Below are 18,291 nucleotides of genomic sequence, written 5' to 3' on the forward strand. Positions count from 1 at the left end.
ATGGTGTGGCTCATGTGGTTGGGTCCTCCTCAAATTTAATGCCATTAATTTGGGCTTGAATAGGGACTGGGAGTGGCTGGCTCACTACAAAAGCAACTTTCCCTCTCTTGGTATTGACACCTCATCAATTATTGGGAGGGGACTCCATCCACCCTGATTGAATTGGCCCTGTCAACACTGGTTCTCCACTTGTAAAGTAACTCCCTTCTCTTCATGTATAATAATGCCGGCATCTGTAATTTTCACTCCAGGCATCTGAAGAAGTGGGTTTTTAACCCACAAAAGCTTATGCCCAAATAAATCTGTTCGTCTTTAAGGTGCCACCAGACTCTTCGTTGTTTTTGTGGAAACAGACTAACACAGCTACCCCCTAATTCTTGATTTAGTCCTCAGTGGAACACAGAATTTATTCCAAGAGATGAATATAGCTGAACTGCTTGGTAATAGTGACCATAACATAATAAAATTTAACATCCCGGGGGGAGAACATCAAAGCAGTGCACCACGGTAGCATTTAATTTCACAAAGGGGAACTACACAAAAATGAGGAAGTTAGTTAAACAGAAATTAAAAGGTATAGTGCCAAAAGTGACATCCGTACAAGCTGCATGGAAACTTTTTTAAGACACCATAATAAAGGTTCAATTTAAATGTATAGCCCAAATTAAAAAACATAGTAAGAGGACCAAAAAAGTGTCACCATGGATAAACAACAAAGTAAAAGAAGCAGAGGCAAAAAGGCAACCTTTAGAAAGTGGAAGTTAAATCCTATTGAGCAAAATAGAAAGGAGCATAAACTCTGGCAAGTGAAGTGTAAAAATATAATTAAGAAGGCCAAAAAAGAATTTGAAGACTGGCTCTTTTCAGCTTGGAAAAGAGATGACTAAGGGGGGATATGATAGAGGTCTATAAAATCATGACTGCTGTGCAGAAAGTAAGGAAGGAAGTGTTATTTACTCCTTCTCATAACACAAGAACTAGGGGTCACCAAATTAAATGAATAGGCAGCAGGTTTAAAACACACAACACACAGTCAACTTGTGGAACTCTTTGCCAGAGGATGTTGTGAAGCCCACGACTATAACAGGGTTCAAAAAAGAACTAGGTATATTCATGGAGGATAGATCCATCAATGGCTATTAGCCAAGATGGGAAGGGATACAAAACCATGTTCTGAAGTGTCCCTAGCCTCTGTTTGCCAGAAGCTGGGAATGGGTGACAGGGAATGGGTCACTTGATGATTACCTGTTCTGTTCATTCCCTCTGAAGCACCTGGCATTGGCCACTGTCGGAAGACAGGCTACTGGGCTAGATGGACCATTGATCTCAGCCAGTATGGCCATTCTTATATTCTTATGAAGTTCTTCAGATACTGATATATGTGAAAGACACAGTGTTGATCTCTTTTATGTATTTTCCTGACAGTTATGTCCTCCATGTGTTAATCACTCTTATTTATTTTTCTGCTGTTCTTCTGATGGAGAAATAATTAAGATTTGAGGATTTTGTTTACTTCTCTGTCTATACACCAGTAGCATAATTTCCATAAGAATACGTAGTGCTCTCGGTATGTTTTAGTTAACTATTTGAAGCAAAGTAGCAAAGGGAGTTCACACATTATTTTTTGTTGTGTTGCACAAAACAGTTATTGTTTTGTTGCAGTAGGGTGATGGATATTAAAAAATCTGGAGTACATTTTCCATCAGGTTATAACTGTGATGCTCCCAACGGAGGTGCAAGAACGTGAGTACCAACCTCAGGGCAAACCGTGAAAGAACCAGGACTCAAACCCCAAATTGGTCATTAATTCTAAACTTAGATTTCACCAACCAACTGCACCAAGTGCAAACTCCTCAGGCATATTAATACCCTTAAACGAAGTCACAGACAGTCTCCTTGGGTCCTCTGGTCTCTCTTGTCACTCAGCTGAGCATATCTCTGTGTGACAAAGTTCCTCCTCTATCTTGGTGGGTCCTGCGCTTATTGGCGGATTTTCTTGCCTCAGAGATTCACCATGTGGGTTGGGGAACAGCCCAGAGACCTTCCCCTCTGGGAGAACCCACAGTCCAGGTCAATTGGGAGGAACCCGGGCCCGCCCTCTACTCTGGGTTCCAGCCCAGGGCCCTGTGGACTGCAGCTGTCTATAGTGCCTCCTGTAACAGCTGCATGACAGCTACAACTCCCTGGGCTACTTCCCCATGGCCTCCTCCAAACACCTTCCTTATTCTCACCACAGGATCTTCCTCCTGGTGTCTGATAACGCCTGCACTCCTCAGTCCTCCAGCAGCACACCCTCTCACTCTCAGCTCCTTACGCCTCTTGCTCCCAGCTCCTCACACTCACACCACAAACTGAAGTGAGCTCCTTTTAAAACCCAGGTGCCCTGATTAGCCTGCCTTAATTGATTCTAGCAGCTTCTTCATAATTGGCTGCAGGTGTCCTAATTAGCCTGCCTGCCTTAACTGGTTCTAGCAGGTTCCTGATTACTCTAGTGCAGCCCCTGCTCTGGTCACTCAGGGAACAGAACACTACTCATCCAGTGACCAGTATATTTGCCCTCTACCAGACTCCTGTACCCCACTGGTCTGGGTCTGTCACATATCCCTCCCCCCTGCTCAACGCCAAGGGGTTGGGCAGCTTGGGACACCAGACAGTGCACACGTGACAAGCCATCGGCGTTGCCATGACGGCTCCCTGCTCTGTTGCACACGGAACTGGAAAGGTTGGAGGGATAAGAACCATCTGGTCACCCTTGTGTTCTTCTCCTTGTTCTGTTGCATCCATTGAAGAGGGGCATGCATCAGTCACGAGGACAAATCTGCGCCCAAGCAGGTAGTAGCGCAACGTTTCCATGGCCCATTTTACAGCGAGGCATTCTCTCTCCACCACTGCATATTTTTGTTCCCTTGGAAGGAGTTTCCGACTGAGGTATAGAATTGAGTGTTCCTCCTCCCCGACCATCTGTAATAGAACGGCCCCCAACCCTACTACCGATGCATCCGTCTGCAGGATAAACTCCTTGGTGAAATCAGGGGCTATCAGTACGGGGTTACTGCAGAGGGCAGTCCGTAGGTCTGTGAATGCTTCCTCTGCTGCGTCAGACCATCTCACCAGATCAGGTCCACGGGCTTTCACTAGGTCTGTCAGGGGGCTTGCCCTTGTGGCAAAGTGGGGGATAAATCGTCGGTAATACCCCACCACACCTAGGAATGCCCGGACTTGTTTCTTGCGACTTGGTCAGGCCAATTTTGGATGGCCTCTAACTTGTTCACTTGGGGTTTTACCAGACCTTTTCCCACAATGTAGCCAAGATATTTGGCCTCCGTAAACCCTACAGCGCACTTGGCAGGGTTTGCTGTAAGGCCAGCTCGCCTGAAGGTATCGAGGACTGCCTCCACCTTCTCCAGGTGGGTTTCCCAGTCTGGGGTATGAATGACCACATCGTCCAAGTAGGCAGCAGCATAACTGTTATGCGGGCGTAATAGCTTGTCCATGAGGCACTGGAAGGTAGCTGGGGCCCCATGTTGTCCAAAAGGGAGGACAGTATATTGAAAAAGACCCTCTGGTGTAGAGAACGCAGTCTTTTCCTTTGCGTCTTCTGCAAGGGGAATCTGCCAGTACCCCTTTGTCAAGTCTAGGGTAGTCAAGTACCGGGCATTACCCAGACGGTCCACTAGCTCATCTATGCGAGGTATGGGGTACGCGTCGAACTGGGATACTTCGTTTAGTCGCCGGAAGTCGTTGCAAAATCTTGTGGTGCCATCAGGTTTGGGCACCAGCACGATTGGGCTGTACCACTGACTGTGGGATTCTTCGATGATCCCCAACTCCAGCATTTTTTTACTTCTGCTTTTATTTCCTCCCTTTTTGCCGCTGGCACCCAATAGGGCCTCATTGTTACTCTGGCCCCAGGGTTCGTGACGATGTGGTGATATGTCTCGGTTGTTCGACCCAATTTTGTCGAGAACACATCTTGGTTCCGGAAGATCATCTCAGACACCTCATTCTTCTGGTCTGGTGTTAAATCGGGAGACACTCTCACCTGTTTGGAAGGCTTGTTTTCCTGGGTTAGGTCTTTTTGGACCGTTGTGCATGCCTCTTGTGCATGCCAGGGTTTCAGAAGGTTTACATGATAAATCTGTTCTTGTTTTCTGCATCCTGGCTGCCGCACCTTGTAGGTTACTTCCCCCACGGGTTCAACCACCTCATAGGGCCCCTGCCATTGGGCCAGAAGCTTGCTTTCTGCCGTGGGTACCAACACCATAACCCGATCCCCTGGTTGGAACTGTCGCACTTTTGCCTGGCGATTGTAATGGGTTCGCTGGGCCTCCTGTGCCTTCTCCAAATGTTCCCGTACAATAGGGGTAACCCGGGCTATCCGGTCTCGTATCTGCATTACAAGCTCTATTATATTTCTCCCCTCATTGGGTTCCTCTTCCCAGATCTCTTTGGCGATATCTAGTATGCCACGGGGGTGACGCCCGTATAATAATTCGAAGGGGGAAAACCCAGTTGAGGCCTGAGGTACCTCCCGGATAGCGAACATAAGATAGGGTAGTAGGATGTCCCAATCCTTCCCATCCCGACTTACCACCTTCCTTATCATAGCCTTGAGGGTTCGGTTAAACCTTTCTACCAACCCATCAGTTTGCGGATGGTAGACCAAAGTTCTCAGGGTATGTATATGGAGCAGCGTACAGAGGTCCTTCATTAGCTTCGACATAAATGGGGTTCCTTGGTCGGTTAATATCTCCTTCGGTAGCCCCATTCGGGCAAAGATCCCCACCAGCTCTTTGGCTATAGTTTTAGAGGCCGTGTTCCGTAGGGGGACGGCTTCTGGGTAGCGAGTAGCATAGTCCAAAACAACAAGTATATATTGGTGGCCCTGAGCCGTCTTCTCCAGGGGTCCCACTAGGTCCATGGCTATTCGCTCGAAGGGGACCTTTATGTTGGGAAGGGGTACTAAAGGTGCCCTCAAGTGGGGACGGGGACTGTGCAGCTGACACTCCGGGCAGGAGGCACAGTACCTCCGCACTTCTTCATGTACTCCGGGCCAGAAGAACCGTCGTAGGACTCGTGCCAGGGTCTTCTCTACTCCCAAATGCCCCCCAAAAAGATGACTATGAGCAAGACTTAATACAGCGTTCTGGTGTTTTTGAGGTACTAGGATCTGCTGTACCTTCTGCCCCTGTACTGGTGCAACCCGGTATAAGAGATCCTTCTTCATTATGAAGTAGGGTCCTGGTCCCTGGGTTTTCCCTTCCACGGGGACCCCATCTATTTCAGTCACCTCCTTCCTAATGTTGTCATACCTTGGGTCTTCTGCCTGGTCCCGTCCAAAATTTCCTCTCCCGGGGCTAATCTGCCCAAGATCTAGGGGCCCAGTCTCTGTTGCCTCTACTGGTTCAGAAGCATTAGGGTGGGGGTCAGACTGAGGTGCTTCTCTCTCCTGCGTGGCCTCCTTTTCAGCTGCGTGGATCCGCCTACCTACAAGAGCGACCCTCTGGCTTTGGGTCAGTATTCGGGTTCCCAAGGCCTTAGCTGCCCTTCTTTCCCTTTTTGTCTTTCTACCCTGTCTGGGAGTGGAGAACAAATCTGGGGATATTTCAGAGAAGATTGGGGGTTGACAGTCTGCTGTGGATGCCTCACCAATTTTAGGGTCCCCATCTTTCTCCAATCCCCCTACTGGGAGTAAGTTTCCAAACCCTGGGAAGTCCCTCCCTATGAGCACCGGGTATGGGAGTTTAGGGACTACACCTGCTGCTACCTCAGTAGTGTTCCCTTGGATCTCTATTTTTACTGGGATGGTGGGGTAGTAACTAACTGTCCCATGGACACATGTTATCCCCGTACGTTTAGCCTGCAGCAGCTGACTACACTTCACGAGCTTCCCTGAGATAAGCGTGATAGCACTCCCCAAATCAACCAGTGCCGTGGTCCCTACCCCATTTAGTTTCACTGGTCTGGTATACATATGTGGGGTTAGTGAGACCCCCCACAAGGTGGATTAGGGAGCATGGATCTGCCCAGTTCCCCAGGTTACACTGCATAGGCTCCTCAGCATTGGGACACTGTGCAGCTATGTGTCCCCACTCCCCGCAGGCATAACATCTGTATGGAGCCCTAGGGGTTCCCCGGTCTCTTGGTTTGGGCAGTCTAACATCACGATCGTCTTCTCCCTCAGTGCTCCGACTCTTTGTGGCCTCTGATGGGCCTTCAGCCTCTCTCTTTTTCCACCTGGGCCCTCCTGGTGGCCCAGTCACCCGAACTTTAGGGCTCGGTGCTGCTAGTTTAACCCGGGGTGCCTCTTCCTTAACTGGTCGGGTCAGCTCCCTCGCTGTCCTTCGCCTCTCTACCAGGGCAACAACCTCGTCATAGGTGGAGGGTTCGTTCTGGCTTACCCAGGCACGAAGGTCTGGTGGTAGTCCCCTCATGTATCGGTCGATGACCAGAACCGCTAGTATCTCTTTCGGACTCCGGGACTCTGTTTGCAACCACTTTCATGCGAGATGGATGAGGTCATACAATCGGGACCGCGGGGTTTTGTCTTTCTGGTACCTCCAACTGTGATACTGCTGGGCCCGCACTGCTGTTGTTACCCCAGATCTGGCCAGGATTTCTGCTTTCAGCTGGGGGTAGTCTGCCGCAGCCTCTTCAGGCAGATCATGGTAGGCCTTCTGGGCCTCCCCACACAGGAATGGGGCAAGGATGCCAGACCACTGATCTCAAGGCCAGGCCTCCCGTAGGGCTGTCCTCTCAAAGGCCAGAAGGTATGCCTCTACATCATCCTCCCATGTCATTTTCTGCAGTCAATGGCTGGCCCGTATGAGCCGCATCCCATCATGGCCGCGATTCAGCTCTGTAAGGGACTTTACCTGGTTTACCAGTTCCCGCAGCATAGCTCGGTCTTGAGCAGCCTGGTCCATCAGCAGGTGATTAGTCTCTCGCTGCAGCTGCACTGCCTCCTGTTGGGCGGCTGCCTGGACACGGGTAGCCTCCTGCTGGGCCGCCGTAGCTTGTATCAGTGCCCGCACTACGTCATCCATTGTGGTGAAAAAAAAATAAACCCTCTCTTTTTTTTGTTTGTGTTTTTTTTTTAATCACCCTCCTTCTTCCGCCGCGCTGTGCCCCCCAAGATGCCACTCCTGACACCAGTGTGACAAAGTTCCTCCTCTATCTTGGTGGGTCCTGCGCTTATTGGCGGATTTTCTTGCCTCAGAGATTCACCATGTGGGTTGGGGAACAGCCCAGAGACCTTCCCCTCTGGGAGAACCCACAGTCCAGGTCAATTGGGAGGTTTGGGGGAAACCTGGGCCCACCCTCTACTCTGGGTTCCAGCCCAGGGCCCTGTGGACTGCAGCTGTCTATAGTGCCTCCTGTAACAGCTGCATGACAGCTACAACTCCCTGGGCTACTTCCCCATGGCCTCCTCCAAACACCTTCCTTATTCTCACCACAGGATCTTCCTCCTGGTGTCTGATAACGCTTGTGCTCCTCAGTCCTCCGGCAGCACACCCTCTCACTCTCAGCTCCTTGCGCCTCTTGCTCCCAGCTCCTCACACTCACACCACAACCTGAAGAGAGCTCCTTTTAAAACCCAGGTGCCCTGATTAGCCTGCCTTAATTGATTCTAGCAGCTTCTTCATAATTGGCTCCAGGTGTCCTAATTAGCCTGCCTGCCTTAACTGGTTCTAGCAGGTTCCTGATTACTCTAGTGCAGCCCCTGCTCTGGTCACTCAGGGAACAGAAAACTACTCATCCAGTGACCAGTATATTTGCCCTCTACCAGACTCCTGTACCCCACTGGTCTGGGTCTGTCACATCTGTTATATATGGCCCTTAAGACCAAGAATCACGGCAATATTGAGGTTATGCCTAGTCCCAAAGAACCAGTCATTTACCCCAGATCATTTGTGCCTTAGATCTCACACAAAGGACAAAGCTTGTAACCAATCCTATAATAAACTATATGTAGATTTATTAAATAGGAAAAAGGTAACTAGAGTGTTATTTACAAGATTAAAGCAAGCAAATACAGACACACAAATGAATTACAGTCGTAGGTTTTAAAAGGTGATAGAGGCTCTTTTAATCAGCATGCTCTTTTTGTCCTTTAGGGTTAATCCATGCTAATGGTTGATGATATCTATGCCTAGAAACCTCATTGTCCCTCAGAGTCCCAGCAACATAGAGATCCTTAGTTCCTTTTGCTTGTGGTTTTGATTCCTGTCCTGCCATATGCTCTCAGCTGCAAAACTCAGCTGGTGGGAGGAGTTCACTTGCATGACTCATCTTCACAGGGAGGAGAACAGAACAACAATAAATCTTTAGTCCTTTTGTTGACGATTCCTCAATCCAGATATAGGGAGTGTCCAGTTGTAAGAGCCAATCGTAGCCTGTCTGGTGTCCATAGGGCTCCTCTTTTGAGAGGGGCATAATGATTTCTATAGAAGAGCAGCTCTTCGCACTAATTAATGTCCCTCTCCTGTATGGTGATTCATAGAGGGTACGTCTTCACTTACAGCTGGGTCCGGATGTAAGCAATCGGTTTTCTGAGTTCGATTTATCGCGTCTGGTTAAGACGCGATAAATCGATCCTGGATCGATCCCGGAAGTGCCCCGGATCGATCCCGGAAGTGCTCGCCGTCGATGCTGGTACTCCAGCTTGGCGAGCGGAGTACGTAGCATCGACGGGGGAGCCTTCCTGCCGCGTCTGGACCGCGGTAACTTCGGACTAAGGTACTTCGAATTCAGCTACGTTATTAACGTAGCTGAATTTGCGTACCTTAGTCCGAAGTGGGGGGGTTAGTGTAGACCAGGCCAGAGTCACAGAGGCTCCCACTACACCCTTTCACATACTACATTACAATATGGAATACAGATATTACAAGGAAGATCAGTGCATGCAGCAACTCATAAGCATTGGACAGAGTCCAAACACTAAGCACTTTCTTATCATTCTAATATTTATCATATTAATATTAACCCACAAGTGAGCCAGAGAGATTCCAGCTATTTATCTGTCAGTGTTCATTTGAGACATGGGGACCTTAGCATGAGCTGGTGCTTGGTCTGCCTGAGTCACAATAACAATTTCTAAATGGTCATTTTTGTTCTTAAACAGCTTAGTAGTTTCCCTTTAAGGGATGACTTGGACATCATTAGTATTGTTTTGTTAAAGTCTGTTTTATTTGTGTCCTTCCTTTCGTTTTTGTTTTTTACTTTTTGAATTCCAAAGATCATTTTTCTGCATTTGATATTCTAATGGAATATAAGTTATTTCTTGTTTCAATATTCATGTTGTTTTCCATTATTATAACCAAGGTACCCAGTGTTCATTTAATTTGCTTGGTTTTATGACCACTATACTTAGATGTTTTAAGTTCTTTATGAAAAAAGTCATTTCTTACCTTTACTCAGTGGTTGTCCAAGGTATTATCAAAGTTTTTTTAGTACTTGTACTGCAACATGTTTCTGTCTTCATCTATAAAGGCATATTTAAGTCGTGCTGCTTACTATGGTAGCAAGGGAAGATACTCCAAGGCCATTCTGAATTGTAACGAGGCTATCAAAATTCATCCTGACAGTGTGAGAGCCTATCTCTACAGAGGAACTTTGAAATATCACAATAAGGTAGAGACGTATTTTATCTTTTGGATGAAGTACATGAAATATTTTTGTTATTCACCTGTAGAAAGAGCTAAAAGATCAATGCTACCCAGGCTTGTGGGGAATTCCACCAATATAGCATACTTCCAGTTTCCCCAGTGCCTTGGAAGCCACTTTGTGGGGGACTCTGAGGTTCTGGAAAGGGTGCAGTGGATTGGGTTGGCTAAGCTAGCTAGATTTATCTCGATTTTACCTCTCCAGGACCCATGGAGGAAGCTCCCATAAGTGAATTTGGCCACAGGAGCAACTGCAGCTCCATAATAAACAGGGCCGGCTCCAGGCACCAGCTGAGCAAGCTGGTGCTTGGGGCGGCAGATTGTTGGAGGCGGCATTCTGCCCAATCCTAGGGTGGCACGGCCCTCCCCTTTTTTCTTTTTTGTTCCGCTCCGGCCGCCCTGTAGGGGGCGGCGGCGCGGAGAACCAGAGCGCCTGGCAGGGCAGTACTCTTCCTTCTCTCCCCGCCGACCGGAGCGGAGCCCTCGCGGCAGGCGGCAGCGCAGCGGGAGGGGCCGCGTGGCAGCGCCCCTGCTGTAGCCCTGGCCGCCCCCTTCTCTCTCTCTCCCGCCCACTCCCTCCGCCTCCCCCCCCGCAGCCGGTTCCCCTGCACCCATGCTCCAGCCGCGCCGCAGGTTTTTTTTGTTTGTTTTTTTGTTTTGCTTGGGGCGGCCAAAAAGCCAGAGTCGGCCCTGATAATAAACTACCATCCATGTTAGGAGATGATACAAAGTGATCATGAAAGGGTCAAAGAGAGGGTAAAGAATAATATAGCTAGATAACATTAATGATTGACTAAGTAATACAAGCATGACAATGACAAAAACATAAAGTAATAAGGCTCAGTTGTGCAGTCTTGGTCCAGTCAAAATCCCATAGAAATCAGTAGAAATCCTACCTAAGGGAAGACTGCAATAATTGGCCCATATTGACAAACTGATAGAATGCCTTCCAGTACTGATGAAGAGACAAGAAATGTAAAACTGTATGGTCAAATTTTACACTATTGTGTTCTTTAGGACAGAACATATGATGCTGTGAATTATACAGTGTTTTTATATGCAATGTTTTTTATGTGCAGACATACAAAAATGCCATTGAAGACTTAACCAAAACTATTGACTTGGACAAAATCTGCATTTTGGCATATTACAACAGAGCTATCTGTTATCACCAAATAAAGGACTTTAGAAAGGTATTATATCCTTCTATTCAAGAGCACTTGATTATGCAGTTATTCAGAAATGCTAATAAACTGTTTCTGAACATTAGTAGCAAGCTTTCCTTTTTGCATCAACAATCCTTTACAACTGCATTGCTGTCAGTTGAAGATCTAAGAACTTGTTTTGTGGGTAAAATCAGGTACTTGGATGTATACATGACAATAAATTTACTCAGTGAAGGTCAGGTTGAAAATCTGGCCTTTATATCACTAACATTTGCAGTGCTTATTTCAGGATGTAGTGTTGTTCAGAATTATGCATTTCTGCTGTGATATGTGTATCACACACACACACACGCCCGCCCACCCACTCACCCACCCACCAAAATCTTGCAGGGGAGTTCAGAAAGGGGAAAGAAAGAAGGGGAGCATAGAAGCAGAACAAGGCAAGATTAAGGCAGTAATGGGTACTGTAAAAATTTGAGCCCATCTCTATCTTGTGGGATTGATCTAGTCCTGGTCCTCTGTGGCCCTGTCTTTATCCGTTGCTCAGAGGAGCAGGATTGGGACAGAAGCTCCACAAAACCTACTTCATTTGGGAAAAAGACAGATGGCATCTCCACAGAGGTGGGGTTGGGACTTCATCACCATAGAGTTGGGACTTGGGTGTCAACAGCCCCACAGAGCCTTTTGCTTGATTACTTCCTCCCTGCAGATCTTTTCGCTCCAGAGGGAACTGTGTTACCCCTATATAGCTTCTAAAGGTGCCAAAACATTACTACCCTGAGCTCCCTGCTATACTTATTTGCCTCTTAAGGCTTCTCCAATACCTGTTCCAGCCTACAGGTCTTCAGTCTGGCCTTCTCCCCCCAATTCTCTTTGCTACCCAGAGACACCTCAGTCCCCATCCCTCACCTCTAAGGGACTACAGAATTTTTCTTGTTGAATCACCATTCCAGTCCTTGAAGCCCATCCCAATAGGCATTAGGAAGTGGCAGAAATAGTGGTGAGAGTGGAGCTGACCCATCAACTCACGTAGACTCACAGGAGTTAGGGATGGAAAAGACCTTTTAGATGAATCCAATGTTTGCTTAGTCTAGTTTTAAATATCACTAGCAGTAGGACTTCCCCTGGGAGACTATTGTACAGCCTAATACTATCAGGAAGCCTTTCATGATATGAAGGCCTAAACTGTCCTAATTTTCCCACACTAGTTATCACTTGACTTAAGGCATCTACTTTATTTTCCGATTTAGGGTTGGTGAGATACTGTCCAACTTTGATAAGTTTGTGAATTGATACCTGCATTTCCATTCCACTTATTCATGCCATTGTGCTCTCGACTGAGATTTAGTTAATAAAACTAGACTAATAAGACTTTCCAGTAGTCTTAAATTAGGTTTTGAGACATTTAATTTTCAGAAGTTTCTTAACTTTATATTAAAAATGCTTGATGCATCTAAAATGAAGTTAAAAAAATAAAATACAATTTAAACACGAATATGGGAAAGACCAAATTAGATACAGAAAGAATAGCAGTTTTATTTCTAAACATAAAACTTTTGTAGCCTCAATGCAGACTTAGTCTCTGTGCTATTGTGTTCTGCAGACAGGGGTATATCTAAGTACAGAGAGGAATAGGCAACACTGTGAGAAGAAAATAATTGCTGTATTGTGTTCCTCTTTATTATTTAGGCCCTGGTCCTGCAAACATTTAAATATAGTATGTGCTTAACTTTTAGCATCTGAGTAGTCACACTGAAATCAGTAGGACTACTCAGGTACTTAAAATAAGACATAAGTGTTTGCAGGATTGGAACTTTAGATTGTAAACTTAAGTATCATTGTATGCTTCTCAGTAAAATTAAATATTTTTAATTTTTTTTTAGGCTTTGAAAGACTATGGAATTCTTCTTCTTCTTGAATCGAGTAAGGAAATTGTCTTGACAGTGTTAATTAACCGTGCACTACTCTATGTGGAACTGGAAGACTACTCTAATGCATTAGAGGTATAAGATTCTCTTTCACATTTCATGTTTATTTTATGACACATATAGCTGACATGAAGAATAACCTGCAAATTTAGCAGTATTTCTAAGGGCAGATCTACACTACAAAATTCGGTCGGCTTAACTACATTGTTCAGGGCTGTGAAAAATTTCACGCCCTGTGCAATGTAATTAAGCCGATCTAAATCCTGGTGTAGACACTTCTAGGTTGACAGAAGAATTCTTTCATCAATCTAGCTGCCATCTCTTGAAGAAGTGGATTTACTGTAGTGATGGAAGAACCTATTCCGTCACTGTAGTAAGTGTCTGTTCCACTGTAGCATTTCTAGTGTAGATAAATCCTAAAGTACTAAAGGCCTACTTCTCATTTACACTATGGCCTCTTTACAACAATGTGGCAGTGTAGAGAGTTTGTGCAACCCACACACCTTCTGGGTGTGGTGTTCTGTCCCATCTTGTGGCACCGAGACCACTTAGAGATTAATTAGCCTGCTACAGCCTTGGCTAAGCTCATCTAGTCTTTTAGCTCATCTAGTAGAGACTCATGCATTTAGCTCCGGAGGTCCCAGGTTCAATCCTGCCCGCCGACGACTGGGGTCTGTCAGTGTTACATCAGCATGGGCATAAATGACAGTTACACTCTTTTTGTAGCACCTTTACACTGCCAGAGTGGTGTAAAATGGCCGCAGTGTAAACAAGAACAGGAGTACTTGTGGCACCTTAGAGACTAACAAATTTATTAGAGCATAAGCTTTCGTGGGCTACAACCCACTTCTTCGGATGCATATTGAGTGAAACATATCGAGGAGATATATATACACACATACAGAGAGCATGAACAGGTGGGAGTTGTCTTACCAACTCTGAGAGGCCAATTAAGTAAGAGAAAAAAAACTTTTGAAGTGATAATCAAGGTAGCCAAGTACAGACAGTTTGATAAGAAGCAAGTGTGAGAATACTTACAAGGGGAGATAGATTCAATGTTTGTAATGGCTCAGCCATTCCCAATCCCTATTTAGCCCTGAGTTGATTGTGTCTAGTTTGCATATCAATTCCAGCTCAGCAGTCTCTCGTTGGAGTCTGTTTTTGAAGTTTTTCTGTTTTAAGATAGCCACCCGCAGGTCTGTCATAGAATGGCCAGACAGGTTAAAGTGTTCTCCCACTGGTTTTTGAGTATTATGATTCCTGATGTCAGATTTGTGTCCATTAATTCTTTTGCGTAGAGACTGTCCGGTTTGGCCAATGTACATGGCAGAGGGGCATTGCTGGCACATGATGGCATATATCACATTGGTAGATGTGCAGGTGAACGAGCCCCTGATGGTATGGCTGATGTGATTAGGCCCTATGATGGTGTCACTTGAATAGATATGTGGACAGAGTTGGCATCGGGCTTTGTTACAAGGATAGGTTCCTGGGTCAGTGTTTTTGTTCAGTGATGTGTGGTTGCTGGTGAGTATTTGCTTTAGGTTCGGGGGTTGTCTGTAAGCAAGGACAGGTCTGTCTCCCAAGATCTGTGAGAGTAAAGGATCATCTTTCAGGATAGGTTGTAGATCTCTAATGATGCGCTGGAGAGGTTTTAGTTGGGGGCTGAAGGTGACAGCTAGTGGTGTTCTGTTATTTTCTTTGTTGGCCCTGTCTTGTAGGAGGTGACTTCTGGGTACTCGTCTGGCTCTGTCAATCTGTTTTTTCACTTCAGCAGGTGGGTATTGTAGTTTTAAGAATGCTTGATAGAGATCTTGTAGGTGCTTGTCTCTATCTGAGGGATTGGAGCAAATGCGGTTATATCTTAGAGCTTGGCTGTAGACAATGGATCGTGTGGTGTGTCCTGGATGGAAGCTGGAGGCATGTAGGTAAGTGTAGCGGTCAGTAGGTTTCCGGTACAGGGTGGTATTTATGTGACCATCACTTATTAGCACAGTAGTGTCCAGGAAATGGACCGCTTGTGTGGATTGATCTAGGCTGAGGTTGATGGTAGGATGGAAATTATTGAAATCATGGTGGAATTCCTCAAGGGCTTCTTTTCCATGGGTCCAGATGATGAAGATGTCATCAATGTAGCGCAAGTAGAGTAGGGGCGTTAGGGGACGAGAGCTAAGGAAGCGTTGTTCTAAGTCCTCCATAAAAATGTTGGCATACTGTGGGGCCATGCGGGTACCCATAGCAGTGCCGCTGACTTGAAGGTATATATTGTCCCCAAATGTGAAATAGTTGTGGGTGAGGACAAAGTCACAGAGTTCAGCCACCAGATTAGCTGTGACATTATCGGGGATACTGTTCCTGATAGCTTGTAGTCCATCTTTGTGTGGAATATTGGTGTAGAGGGCTTCTACGTCCATAGTGGCCAGGATGGTGTTTTCTGGAAGATCACCGATGGATTGTAGTTTCCTCAGGAAGTCAGTAGTATCTCGAAGATAGCTGGGAGTGCTGGTAGCGTAGGGTCTGAGGAGAGAGTCCACATAACCAGCCTTTGCACGTTGACGGAAGCAATCTATGTAGAAATCCAGTCTGTTGTTACGACCGTCCGGAGGAGTCCACGCAGAATCCTTTTTTTTGGAGTGCTGGTAGGGGGGATTCTGTGGGTTAGTATGCTGTTCAGAGGTATGTTGGAGCCACAACAGTAGTTCCCTTAACCCACCCAGCAATATTGTTAACCTTTCCAGCTATACTCTTAGCCCAGCAGAAGAGTCTGTCCTATCTCGGGGCCTCTCCTTTTGTCCCTCCAGACCCACGAACATGATACAGTTCTGCGGTGACCTAGAATCCTACTTTCGACGTCTCCGACTCAAAGAATATTTCCAACATACCTCTGAAAAGGCTGAAATTGTGGATAAGCAACATCACTTGCCCCATAACCTCAGCCATGCTGAACACAACGCCATCTACAGCCTCAGAAACAACCCTGACATCATTATCAAAAAGGCTGACAAAGGAGGTGCTGTCGTCATCATGAATAAATTGGAATATGACCAAGAGGCTGCTAGACAGCTCTCTAACACCACATTCTACCAGCCATTATCCTCTGATCCCACTGAGGATTACCTAAAGAAACTACACCATCTGCTAAAAAAACTCCCTGACAAAGCACAGGAACAAATCTGTACAGATACATGCCTAGAACCCCGACCAGGGACATTCTATTTGCTACCCAAGATCCATAAACCTGGAAATCCTGGACGCCCCATCATCTCAGGCATTGGCACCCTAACATCAGGCTTGTCTGGTTATGTGGACTCTCTCCTCAGACCCTACGCTACCAGCACTCCCAGCTATCTTCGAGATACTACTGACTTCCTGAGGCAACTACAATCCATCGGTGATCTTCCAGAAAACACCATCCTGGCCACTATGGACGTAGAAGCCCTCTACACCAATATTCCACACAAAGATGGACTACAAGCTATCAGGAACAGTATCCCCGATAATGTCACAGCTAATCTGGTGGCTGAACTCTGTGACTTTGTCCTCACCCACAACTATTTCACATTTGGGGACAATATATACCTTCAAGTCAGCGGCACTGCTATGGGTACCCGCATGGCCCCACAGTATGCCAACATTTTTATGGCGGACTTAGAACAACGCTTCCTTAGCTCTCGTCCCCTAACGCCCCTACTCTACTTGCGCTACATTGATGACATCTTCATCATCTGGACCCATGGAAAAGAAGCCCTTGAGGAATTCCACCATGATTTCAATAATTTCCATCCTACCATCAACCTCAGCCTAGATCAATCCACACAAGCGGTCCATTTCCTGGACACTACTGTGCTAATAAGCGATGGTCACATAAATACCACCCTGTACCGGAAACCTACTGACCGCTACACTTACCTACATGCCTCCAGCTTCCATCCAGGACACACCACACGATCCATTGTCTACAGCCAAGCTCTAAGATATAACCGCATTTGCTCCAATCCCTCAGATAGAGACAAGCACCTACAAGATCTCTATCAAGCATTCTTAAAACTACAATACCCACCTGCTGAAGTGAAAAAACAGATTGACAGAGCCAGACGAGTACCCAGAAGTCACCTCCTACAAGACAGGGCCAACAAAGAAAATAACAGAACACCACTAGCTGTCACCTTCAGCCCCCAACTAAAACCTCTCCAGCGCATCATTAGAGATCTACAACCTATCCTGAAAGATGATCCTTTACTCTCACAGATCTTGGGAGACAGACCTGTCCTTGCTTACAGACAACCCCCGAACCTAAAGCAAATACTCACCAGCAACCACACATCACTGAACAAAAACACTGACCCAGGAACCTATCCTTGTAACAAAGCCCGATGCCAACTCTGTCCACATATCTATTCAAGTGACACCATCATAGGGCCTAATCACATCAGCCATACCATCAGGGGCTCGTTCACCTGCACATCTACCAATGTGATATATGCCATCATGTGCCAGCAATGCCCCTCTGCCATGTACATTGGCCAAACTGGACGTCTCTAAGCAAAAGAATTAATGGACACAAATCTGACATCAGGAATCATAATACTCAAAAACCAGTGGGAGAACACTTTAACCTGTCTGGCCATTCTATGACAGACCTGCGGGTGGCTATCTTAAAACAGAAAAACTTCAAAAACAGACTCCAACGAGAGACTGCTGAGCTGGAATTGATATGCAAACTAGACACAATCAACTCAGGGCTAAATAGGGATTGGGAATGGCTGAGCCATTACAAACATTGAATCTATCTCCCCTTGTAAGTATTCTCACACTTGCTTCTTATCAAACTGTCTGTACTTGGCTACCTTGATTATCACTTCAAAAGTTTTTTTTCTCTTACTTAATTGGCCTCTCAGAGTTGGTAAGACAACTCCCACCTGTTCATGCTCTCTGTATGTGTGTATATATATCTCCTCGATATGTTTCACTCAATATGCATCCGAAGAAGTGGGTTGTAGCCCACGAAAGCTTATGCTCTAATAAATTTGTTAGTCTCTAAGGTGCCACAAGTACTCCTGTTCTTTTTGCGGATACAGACTAACACGGCTGCTACTCTGAAAAGTGTAAACAAGAACCAGGATCAAAATATGCAAGTTGTATATTAAGTTAAAAAGTGAATGCCTGCCTCCACTGCCTTGCACCTTGAATAATCATTTTCTGTTTATACAAGGTGAGTGTAAGCCGATGCCACAGGTGTAAGTGAATGGAGGATTCTGATTTGATTTTGTTTTACATTCTCTTTGCACAAGGTGAAATGACCACTCAAGGTTAAAGTTACAGGAGACTCGGGTCCTGAGTTTTTTTCTTCAGGTTCTCAGAAAAAGGATTGCAATCTTGTCATTGATCCATAATCCAGACTCCCCTCTTATTCATTGCGAGTTCTGCCTGCAAAACAATAGCTGGACTGAGGCTTAAACATATTAAATAGTCTCATAGATACCATTTTTCATTCTTAAAGTATAATTTCTCAAAAGCCTTCATTTGTTATGA

General features: G+C 46.0%; 1 protein-coding gene across 1 annotated transcript in view; it reads left to right on the forward strand.

The window, feature by feature from the left end:
* TTC6 (tetratricopeptide repeat domain 6) overlaps positions 1-18,291 on the forward strand; it is a 147,679-nt gene that overhangs the window by 112,193 nt on the left and 17,195 nt on the right. The window contains exons 26-28 of the mRNA XM_029911421.1: positions 9,493-9,633; positions 10,745-10,858; positions 12,715-12,834. Of these exons, the coding sequence (XP_029767281.1) occupies positions 9,493-9,633; positions 10,745-10,858; positions 12,715-12,834 (375 nt within the window). The remainder of the gene's footprint in view (positions 1-9,492; positions 9,634-10,744; positions 10,859-12,714; positions 12,835-18,291) is intronic.

This window comes from Terrapene carolina, unplaced genomic scaffold, assembly GCF_002925995.2.
Source record: "Terrapene carolina triunguis isolate 2854851 unplaced genomic scaffold, T_m_triunguis-2.0 Scaffold96, whole genome shotgun sequence".
Classification (NCBI taxonomy): domain Eukaryota; kingdom Metazoa; phylum Chordata; order Testudines; family Emydidae; genus Terrapene; species Terrapene triunguis.